General features: G+C 42.9%; 1 protein-coding gene across 1 annotated transcript; it reads left to right on the plus strand.

Moving 5' to 3' along the window:
- Window positions 1-8501: 8501 nt before the first annotated feature.
- On the plus strand, window positions 8502-10459 carry MYF6 (myogenic factor 6). Its single transcript, XM_030452611.1, has 3 exons — window positions 8502-9167; window positions 9436-9526; window positions 9790-10459. The coding sequence occupies exons 1-3, from the start codon at window positions 8649-8651 to the stop codon at window positions 9906-9908; spliced, it is 729 nt and encodes a 242-aa protein (XP_030308471.1). The 5' UTR covers window positions 8502-8648; the 3' UTR covers window positions 9909-10459.
- The last annotated feature ends 431 nt before the right edge of the window (window positions 10460-10890 follow it).

Below are 10890 nucleotides of genomic sequence, written 5' to 3' on the forward strand. Positions count from 1 at the left end.
TAGGCAGGATGTGCCTTACAACATCCCTGATTAAACAGTTCTAGATACCTGAGAAGTACAAAGGGAATGGATGACCAGAAGTGGCCAGGCTCATGGGCACTTTCTAAATAGCTGTAGCTCATCTGCTACGCAAGCTGTCCCAGCAGGGAATTTCTCACATACTATCTGTTTCTTATATGTGACTTCTTTTTTTTCTATTGTACTAAAAGTTAGACATAACTACTTCTGCAGGCTGTGTCAAAGAAAAAATATGTGAATAGTGGCTATAGTCTGACTATGTACGACAGATTTGATGACTCAAACAATTCTTGAATGAGTCCACCTGGTCTATCACATAGATAATTTCTATCTATAATTTCTATCTATAATTTCTATCACGTATGAATTCTGGTGGCAAAAGTAAAATAAGGATGGCTGAGATTAATCCAACCCGTTCCTACTAGTACTGCATTGCCTCAGGTACAACAAGAGTTGCAATCAGAAAATTCTGAACTAAGATGCCACCTTGTTAAAATGAACAAGGAACTTTATGCAGGACAACGAGAACTTCACAAGTCTCACCATGCAGTCTGTTTCAGGAGTATTTGTAGTTCATTTCTGGTTTGGCATTGAAATAAGCAGTGTGCAATGACAGTTGTTCAAATGAAAAAGCTGCTGGTGACTTGGACTCATCAGACAAAAATAAAATCAGATGTCTGATACTATTACATTGCAATTAGACAACGAAGAATTCATGTTACTATCTCAGAAGTGTGATTTAAATAATCAAATTTTAAACACAAAAACTATCACAGTCAGAAAGTCAGTGCCTTGCAAGGGACTGCTACAGTGGATAACACTATTTTAGATCATGGCTTACTGGGACATTTTGGGGCCCCAGAGGAATTACATTAAGTAGTTTGACTACTGATAGCCTTACTTACAACTCTGTGTACTGGTGTCAGTTTGAGAGACAGGCATGACTGCTGGTCTGTGCACGTGTGCGTGAATGCAGCTCTTGAATGTGCTGTGTAACTGAGGTGACTCAACTTTTTTCTGAAATAAAAACACGTTTACAATTTCTCCATTATTAGATCACATTGATGAGCAAAAAATAGTTTGATCACTTCAGGCGGTTTCTCTATTGATCATTGAATTTTTTGCTTGAATTTCAGTTCAATGACACTGGAAGCACCCGTTCATCCTCTGTCAGAAAATGTCATACAGCTCAAGAAAGTGGCATAGCTTTTTTTCAGTCTCATATTTTCTCCTCTTACTTCAGATATATGACATCTTAAAACTTCCCCCCCCTTACAACTTCCAAAAAAAATTTATTAAAAGAATTAATTTATTAATATAAGTATTTCTTGCACTGACAGATTGCAGGTAACCAACCTTATTTACAAGCACGTATCTTAAATGATACAGAATTACCTTCAGAGTCTAAAACATTTTTGCAGCTGTGCAACAGGTTCTGATAAAAATATGATATAATATATGTTGGATTCAAGGTCATTATTGCTATTTAATACAGAGCAAATTTATTTCTGAAAGACTTTATCTCAATGGCTTCTTTTTTCCAAAAGCAGCAGTTATTTTTCTTTTGAAACCCCATGTAGATAAGATACCTGGAGATAATGTAATAGGATTTTCTTTAGTCCCTGATGCATTATTCAATATCATTTTTTAAAGTCTAAAGGTGATAGAGGCTGTTATGACTGAGGGATTGCACCAATGTGACTGAAGTGATTAGGAAGAAATTTCTCTGATTAAACTTTTTCTTCATAGAAAATACAGCTGCCAGGTTTGGTGGGCAACAGTGTGTCACCTTCAGCACTTCTCCCTACATGTGCTGGGACTTAATTACCACCAGGAAGGGATAGAAGTACATTTGTCTTTCAATGCTTAGAAGAAGCTAGTAGTTGCAGAAGACTGTGATTCAAAAGGGCTCCAAAATATGTCAGCTCATGTCCAAAGCAAGTGGAGAGGAAGTTAGAATGAATAATTAAAATGTTTGAAGATCAGGGTGTTCTTAAAGGATAAAGAAGTGTAGGTCTGTAAAAACACGTTTTTCTTTCTACAACACAGAGAGGGACAAAATAGGAAATTTTATCAAGAATGAATATACAGCCCTGCCCCCACTCCCCTTTTCTTTTTTTTTTTTTTTTTTTCTTTTCCAGTGAAGCCCTCGGATTATGGATATACAACAGTCAAAAGACTTGTGAAAAGCTACACAGAGAAAGGAATCTGAGTGATGCATAGAAAGGGAATGGTCACATATCAGACTACTCAAAGTACATGCTGTGAACATTACATTCTAGTCAGTCAGTAACATATTTATGGAAATTAAGATGGTGCATACACACTGTTGAAAGCTGAGACTGACTCAGTATAGCTAAGTTGTACCTGAGGAAGAACTTGGAGGAGAGCACTTAGGGCGTAGCTAAGTGCTAAAGCAGAAAGTGTGGCAGGACAGAAAAAAACCAACATTCTGTATTTATCACACACTGTAAAAGACTGACATACCATCCAAAGGATCTCAAGAAAGTCATAGGAAAGTACATGATGCAAGTTTTATTAGTTCAACCAAGAACAACATAAGATGTGGAAAGCAAGATGTAATGATGACACATGGAAAATAAAACCTTGAGGTACAAATAAATCATGTAAAATACACAAAGTACAAATCATCATGAAAGCAGCACTTCTCTAAAATTGTGGGCCACAAAGGCAGAGAAATGCTAGAAATAAAAGAACAAATTATGAAATGATACACAACAGAGAAAATACATAAAGTCTCATGAGGAGTAGGAAATGCTATAGGGCTATGACATGACTGCATTACTTCCAATATTGTAGTTCCATTTTAGCAACAGTAGAATCTCCAGAGATTCCATTTCTGTTGTTTCTGTATTTTAATTCCACGTGTGCATGGAATAACTGAGGACTGAATTAATGCAGCACCAGGAAATAAGACCAAGAAATGCTTGCATTTGACTACCATTTATTAACTTTTACCTTAAATCACCCACTGCTTCAAACAGCTCATTAAACTGGAATGCCTGTAGGTCCTTGTTTTGGCTGGGATATAATTAATTTCCTTCATAGTGGCTAGTATGGTGCTGTAGCTTGGATTTGTGCTGTTAGTAATAGAGGGATGTGAAGTCAAGGCCTTTTTTGCTTCTCACACTACCTACCCCACCAGTGAGTAGGCTAGGGGTGCACAGGAAGGTGGGAAAGCTGACCCCAAAGGGATATTCCATACCATGTGACATCATGCTCAGCATATAAAGATGGGAGAAGAAGGAAAGAGAACTCTGTTCAGAGTTATGGCATCTGTCTCCCCAGGTAACCATTACATGTGATGGAGCCCTGCTTTCCTGCAGATGGCTGAACACCAGCCTGCCAGGGGGAAGTGGTGAATGGATGCTTTGGTTTGGTTTGTTTGCATATTGCACTTTTGCTTTACCTATTAAATTGCCTCTATCTCACTTTTGCTTTACCTATTAAATTGTCTCTATCTCAACCCATGAATGTCCTCGCTTTCACCCTTCCAATTCTTGCCCCCATCCAATTGGGGGGATAGCAAGTGAGGTCTGTCTAGTGCTTACCTACTGGCTGTGTTTAAACCATGATACCCTATGTCAGAGAACTGTCACCAGAAAATTAAAAGAATATTTGGCAATGGATGGTGAAACAGTGGAATACAATTTAGGTATAAAAAGCAGTAATTCATCATAATCATTTTTGGTTTTATGACGTGCTGTTTGAAACAATCCCTGTGTTTTTTCTACATCCAGTACCTCCACTGTATCTTTACAGCTTCCACTTCCAAGCCACTATCATCCCAGTTTTCCATGAAGATCCATGGCTCTGCAGAAATCCTTTATAAACCCCAGAGAAGTAAGTTGTCCTTTTTTCCACAGTCTGAGCACTAAGCTCTCTGTTCATAGGCAGCAAAGATGTGATTAGCTTGTTGGATGCAGGCAGTAGCTCTCCATACATCCTTTCCTTCCTTTCATTTGCAGAATTAAAATTAATATTTTTTTAATTAGTAGTAACACAGTTTAACTCATCCCCTTCAGCCAAGATTAGGTTTAGATGTCACGTCATGTTCTGAAAATACATAGGGTGAAAAATGCATTCAACACTTCCAACAGTTTGTAGTGTAAACTGACAAATAAGCATATAACTGTAAAAAATGGCCTTTCAAGTAATTAAAGAAAATGTGATAGCAAAACTATGATTGTATAGCACATGTTGTGTCTTACACTCTTGTTACATTCCATGTCCCCCATTTTTTAGCTAATCACAAGTAGAAGACATCTGTCGTTATTACTACCTGACTTTCTGTCAGGAATGTCAGCTTGTGGACAGAACCATGGAAAATGCTTCCCCCAGCCAGAAACAACATAACGGGCCCCCAGTTTCTGATTGGCACTACCTCCCCCAAGGAAAATGTCTTGCAGTTAAATAAATGTGTTTGTGCAGTGGTGACTATTTGTCACTGTATACCCTGACACAGGCATTAAAGGATCTGCCATTTAGAACTGTGTCATAACTGCCCAACGTGAGAGCTGCAGTGAAATCCTACCTTACCATACTGAACTGGAAAAGTCTGTTTAGTTAGCAAGGTTGCACCTCTCAGATACTAACAGTACTGTAACTGATATGAACATTAAAGCCCATATCCAAACAAAGGAAAACAGCTATACACTCAAGGCCTCTGCAAGAATTTTTAAGTCTTCCCCTACAAAGATTGTAAAATCACATCAAGTTGTCTTTCCCAGGTTTCTACCTTTCTGGCTTCCCAGCTCCAGAGCATTCACTACTTCACTTGCCAAACTTGGATTTGATGGATGGCTGCTCCCACAGTCTCTTGAATGGCACACATTTATACTCAAGCACTCACATGCACAGTGGACACACTTCCTCTTGTCATCTCCTAAATCTCCAGAGCGCATGGATCAATGCATCATAAAGTGTGCATTGGTGTGAATATACAAATATTACCATTTCCTTGGACAAGTGGGATTTGAATAGGGTCAAGTAAACAACAGAGTCCAGGCAAGCAAAAATCAGCTGATATTCTAACAACATATAGAAATTAAAATTGAGAATGAAAGCTCATCTGTATTAGTCCTGCAGACCTCTGTGGAATTTAGATATTTTAAGGCAAGAGGTAATGAAGTTGAGCTAAGGAGTGCTCCTACATAACACAAGCCATGATGTACCATCTTCTCTGTTCCAGTAGTAGGAATTATGCTTCTATGAATGTCAGTAATTTTTTTTTGCTTAAATTTCCCATAGGTGATTGTCAGCACAAGAAATGCTGGTCCTGCATACTGTGTCCTCTGCTTAGGCTTTCAAGAAAACTCATGGGAAGTCTCCAAACTCTGTTCACCAGACATTTCTGTAGGAAGTTGTAGATTCAGGGATAGGTACATGTTCTTTACCAGATTACCAACTCTCCCCTTACATTCTCCACTTCTCAGCTATTTTTTTATAAAGTATTTTTTTATAAAGTAATCTCACTCCTTCCCATCTACTTACAATTTCCTTCTGAAAAGAAAGGAAAGATGGAGTGTCTCATCCTCCCTAGCTTGTGCAATGGTACTCTGTACTATTTCAGCAACATTCTTACAACGCAGCAACTTGTCAAGATTTTCTCTAGTTCTCTATGAACTGTGACTATGAATGCATTAGTAGATAACATAGGTGATATCAGAAACCTGGTGAAACAAGAGTCTTGAAGCATATAAACAGTTTGAGAAAAAACAAAGAAAGACCATAATTGTGTATGAACAATAAAATATATTAAAAGGGCAAGATTATGCTAAAAAAAATGCTGGTAAACATGAGTGTAAAAGGAAAAAAGAGTGTGAATGTGAAGAGACACATTTCCATATCTGACGTGCAGCCAAACTCTAATAAGCTCAGTATGCCCGCAGCTGGGCCTGTGCAGGTGCTCTGCACTTCAGACACGTGCAAGAAGCAACTTAAGAAGCATTACCTAGTATTACCAAGGTATTTAGCCATTTTTCAAATCAAGGGGCATATTGTATGAGTGGAATAGGGCTATGACAAAGACAGGCTGGAAATCTCACCTTTGCCTAGGGTCCCTTTCAGAGTGCCATATAGGAGTGGATACACCTGATTTCCACTGATTTCCAGTGCTAATGTAAAGAAGTGTTGAAGAGATCAAAGACTAAAAATACAGTGTCTGTGGCTGGAATAATCTTGAGGCAAGTGAATGAGAAAAAGGAGTTATTTGGAGTGGTATACACTGCTTTGTGGGTCCTAGGTAACAAAATATTTCTCTGTATTTCTGGACTGGATGTCTGCTTAAACCATAAGGCATCAAGAGTGACCCGGGCAGTTCTAGGCTCATTATTCAACCGCAGTTATCCAGAAAATTACCCAACTCTCAAAGTCCAGTTAAAACTCTTGTAAGGGCAAAAATAATTTGGTGACTTTACTTCTCTCTTAAACTAAATTCTCATTTGGCCACCTTACCAGTAGAAAGATCTTGTCCCTGTCCAAATGTTCCCAGAGCAGTAGTGAAGAAACTAAAGATTGAAGAAAAAATAACTTCTGTAAGTGTGAAAATGTTTTAAATAATCAGCATATTTATGGTTTGTTTGGTTTTTTTTCATTACTACTATCCCTAGTGATATGGAGTAAATATTCCTGTGAGACTCCAAAGCACGTAACACCAAGGTGTAGCTCCTCCTTGGATAGTCAGCAAATTAAAAGAGAAACACAAGAGATGGGTAATGGTCAGCCCTATAACCATTTTTAAAGGCAGAAAATTAAGTCACAGGGAAATTAGGTGACTAGTGAAAGGTAAACAGAAAGCAAGTTGCTGGCCATGGAAACTGAGAATCTGTCTTATATTCAATTCCTTAGACTGTAAGACTACTCTTTCTTAAATCTGAAGAGAAAAAAAACCTCACAGTACTGGAGTATTAATATCAAAACTAGTTTTTCTGAGAACAGTCTAAATTTCTCTATCTCATTCAAACCTGAATATTGTTCTGCCTCATTAGAGCAAAAATGAGATCTGTTCAAACAACACTGATTTATCAAAACAAAAATCACAACAACTCTTTAAGGTTTTTGTAGCTTGAAAAATTGTTTTGCAATCTGTTTTGGAGAAATGGTCAAATCAGTAATGAGTTTTATTGTGGCTTTTGAGAAATGAACAAGAATGCCACAGTCCCCTTCAGAAAGAATGAAGTTAGAAGCTACATTGGTGAGGTAGTGTGGTATTCCAGGGGCTTCATCCACTCTTCATCTGGTGTCTGTGAAGAAGCATACATGTGTTTATACCTGTATACACACATAGAAATATAGTTATCCACATAAATACACATACATATGTGTCTATAGATATGCACACAAATATGCATATATACATATATACATATGTATATACATAGGTATACATATATGTGTGCAAATATGCATATATACATATGCATATTTACATTTAAATAAGCAGAAATTACTTGGGATTTAAGGAACACATGGCAGCCTAGGAAAAGAGGCAAACAGACCATGTTCCCCTATCATCCCTCTCTTGATGTAAGAGAAGCTTAGATATGACGTGACATTTCAGTATTACTGGCAGAGAATGATCACAAGTTCCATTTTTGTCTCAGGGTCTAGGAAGCTCTGTCTGTGTACCTCACCAGGCTCCAGGGATTAAACTGCTGTTACCCCATAGGCCTGAGCTGTGATTGCCCTAAACACCATCAAGAGCATGGGCTGCCTGGCGAGTCCTGTCAGACTGTAACCTTGTCACCTGAAATCACTCCTGTCACCTCACGGGCAACGTGGGAAAGTTCACATTAAATGTCCAAGCCAAGAAGCAATAACCGTGGGTGCTTCAGCACCGAAGCCAGGCTCTGCCTGGGCAACCTTTCCCCTGTGTGTGAAGGAACAGTGAGCTTGCCTCCTAACCTTGGGCTGGCCCGGGTGGCTTGGGTCACAGGAACAGCAGGCTTCAAGGGAGGTGGGAGGGAAGGGGGGGTGGGAGGAGGAGGAGGAAGGTGGGGGGCGGAGTAGCGAGGGGTTCTGAAAATATTAACCCGTCTATTTGGAGAGCAGTGGCTGTCTTTGAAATCTCTCCTTCTAGACCTATACTTAGTAGCGGAGCAATGAGCCTGCGCCGGGGGGTGTGAGGGGTGGGCTGGGGGAGGGTTCCCTGTGGAGCCTCGTGATTATGTCCTCCAGCCGTGCCCCCGCAGCCTCCGCAGCGGGGACGCCACTGCCCGCCGCGCCCCGACGCGGCTCCCGAGCCCCCAAGTCATGTCTCTTCTCTGAGCCCCAAGTTCGCGGGATTTCGGGGGGTTGTGTTGTTTGTTTGTTTTTTCTCTTGTTTTTTTTATTTATTTTTTGTTTGCTTCCCTCCCCTCTTGTTCTCCCCCACCCCCCCGCTTCTAAATAGGAGATGTTCTCAGGACTGCTCCCAGAAGATTGGCTGTAATCAGTTTTGGAGGGTGATGCACCGCGACAGCTAAAAGTTGGATAGGGTTTCAGCAGCTCCTATATAAAGCAGGGGGGACGTATGTCACTACACTAATTAAATTCCATCTGGGTTGTTCCTCGGGGTGGTTTTGAGCCTGCCACCCAACTCAAGCAGGCAGAGAGGCCGAGGGGACAGCATGATGATGGACCTTTTTGAAACTGGCTCCTATTTCTTCTATTTGGACGGGGAGAATGGAGCCCTGCAGCAGCTGGACATGGCTGAGGGATCCCCGCTTTACCCAGGCAGCGATGGCAACTTGTCCCCCTATCAGGACCAAATGCCTCCAGAGGCCGGGAGTGACAGCAGCGGAGAGGAGCATGTGCTGGCACCGCCGGGACTACAACCCCCTCACTGCCCCGGCCAGTGTTTGATCTGGGCTTGTAAAACTTGCAAGAGAAAGTCAGCCCCCACGGACAGGCGGAAAGCGGCCACCCTGCGGGAGAGGAGGAGGCTGAAGAAGATCAACGAAGCCTTCGAGGCTCTGAAAAGGCGGACTGTGGCGAACCCCAACCAGAGGCTGCCCAAGGTGGAGATCCTGAGGAGCGCCATCAGCTACATCGAGAGGCTGCAGGACCTATTGCACAGGCTGGATCAGCAGGAGAAAATGCAGGAGATAGGGGGGGACCCCTTCAGCTTCAGCCCCAAGCAGGGAAATGTAAGCTCTGATGCTTGATTCCTCCGGCAGCAGGGCCATCCAGCTGCTCCCCTCCTCCTCACCAGGGGCTCCGTGGAGGCCCGGGCAGCCGGGCAGGCTGGATGGAGCGGCCGCCTGTGGCCTCCTCCCAGAAGATGTGAGCTCCTCGGGCCTCCAGCCGGCAGCCCCGGGGAGCTGCGGGACACCTTACTAATGCCCGTCCCCCTTTCCTCCCCCCCCCCCCCCCCCCATGTCTCCCCTCACCCGCTCCCGTCTGTGTGTGCTGCAGATCGCCAGTTCAGACTTCCTGAGCACCTGCAGCTCCGACTGGCAAAGCGTTTCTGATCATTCCCGAGCCCTAGGAGTCAGTCCCAAGGAAGGTAAACTCACAACGCGGCCGCCGTCCTCCGTGTGCGCGGCGGAGCGGCCGCCGCTACCGGGCGGTGCTTTCCCGCCGCTGCCGATCACCCTTCCTTTGCCCTGAAGGCCGCGGCCCCAGGCGGTCGCTGGCATCAGCTGCCGCGGCCCCAAGCGGGCTCTTACCCTCCGGCGCCCGGGCTCTCCGCCTGCAGCGAACCCTGCCCCGCAGGCCCGGCGAGAAAGAACCGTGTGCTACTTTAATCCCTTTTCTCTCGTTGAGCAGGGGGCTCCATCGTCGAGTCGTCGGCCTCCAGCAGCCTTCGCTGTCTCTCTTCCATAGTGGACAGTATTTCTTCCGACGAGCCCAAAATGCCCAGCGCTGAGGAAGTGGTGGAGAAATAAATCCGACTGCTCTGGTAGTATATTTAACGGAGATGGAGCCCCCACTCCCTTCCCTCTAAACTAAGTAGTGAAGCAAATTAACACAGGGGAAAGCCCAGGCAGGGACCTTATTAAAGTCGAGTCAAGGTACACCTACCTACCCCAAAGAAAATGGCTCTCACTGACTCCAGCCAAACAGACTTTCCCCTTTTTCTTTTCTGAGTTTTTTTCTTTAAATTGTGTTGCATAGACCATCCCTACATTTTCTTTTTTTCTTCTTCTTTTTTCTTTTTCTTTTTTTTTTTTAATTTAAGATATTTGCCTGTGTACTGGTGGTCTGCTTTGTCCAAGACTCACCAGAAAGTTCATTCCTGTCTGAGTGAAGCTGTTGGTTGCATTTTGTGTTAGTCATATTTAAAGAAAAGAGTTCCCGCCTCGTTTCGTTCCTGTAAATAATTTTAGTACTGTCTTTTCTTTTGTAAACTTAACAAATATATATTTAAATGGTGGAATGTGATATTGTATATAAGAACAGATGGATTTATTGGATGTAAAATAAAGCTCTTTGTGTTACAGTTTTTCTCCCCCCCTCGTAATTAAATCGTAACCTTCTCCCGGCGTTAAAATCTGCCACTGACTTCAGCAAGATCAAGCCCTGAAGAGTCAGACCAATGTATCCGAGACAGGACCTGTGTGACTGGGAGGCCGCACTCAGGACAGATTTTTTCCTTCTTTTGCTCCTCTAAGGAATGTTTCTCCTTACCTAGAGCTGAACCCGCTGTGTTAATTATCCTGCTCTCCAATTCGCTCCCAGGTGACGCCTCTTTGCCTTGTCCTGTACACGGTGGGTGCTCTTGGAAAGGGGGAGCGCAAAGATGTCCCACCCCGGTCCTTGAGAAGAGAGAGGGTCTCAGTGCCTCTCCCTTTTTCCTCTCGGCGCCGGGGAACTTGAACCCAGGCCTTGTCTGCGGCAAAGCTGACGGCCCTGCTACCCTGACAGGGC

This window comes from Calypte anna, chromosome 1 (assembly GCF_003957555.1).
Source record: "Calypte anna isolate BGI_N300 chromosome 1, bCalAnn1_v1.p, whole genome shotgun sequence".
Taxonomy (NCBI): Eukaryota; Metazoa; Chordata; class Aves; order Apodiformes; family Trochilidae; genus Calypte; species Calypte anna.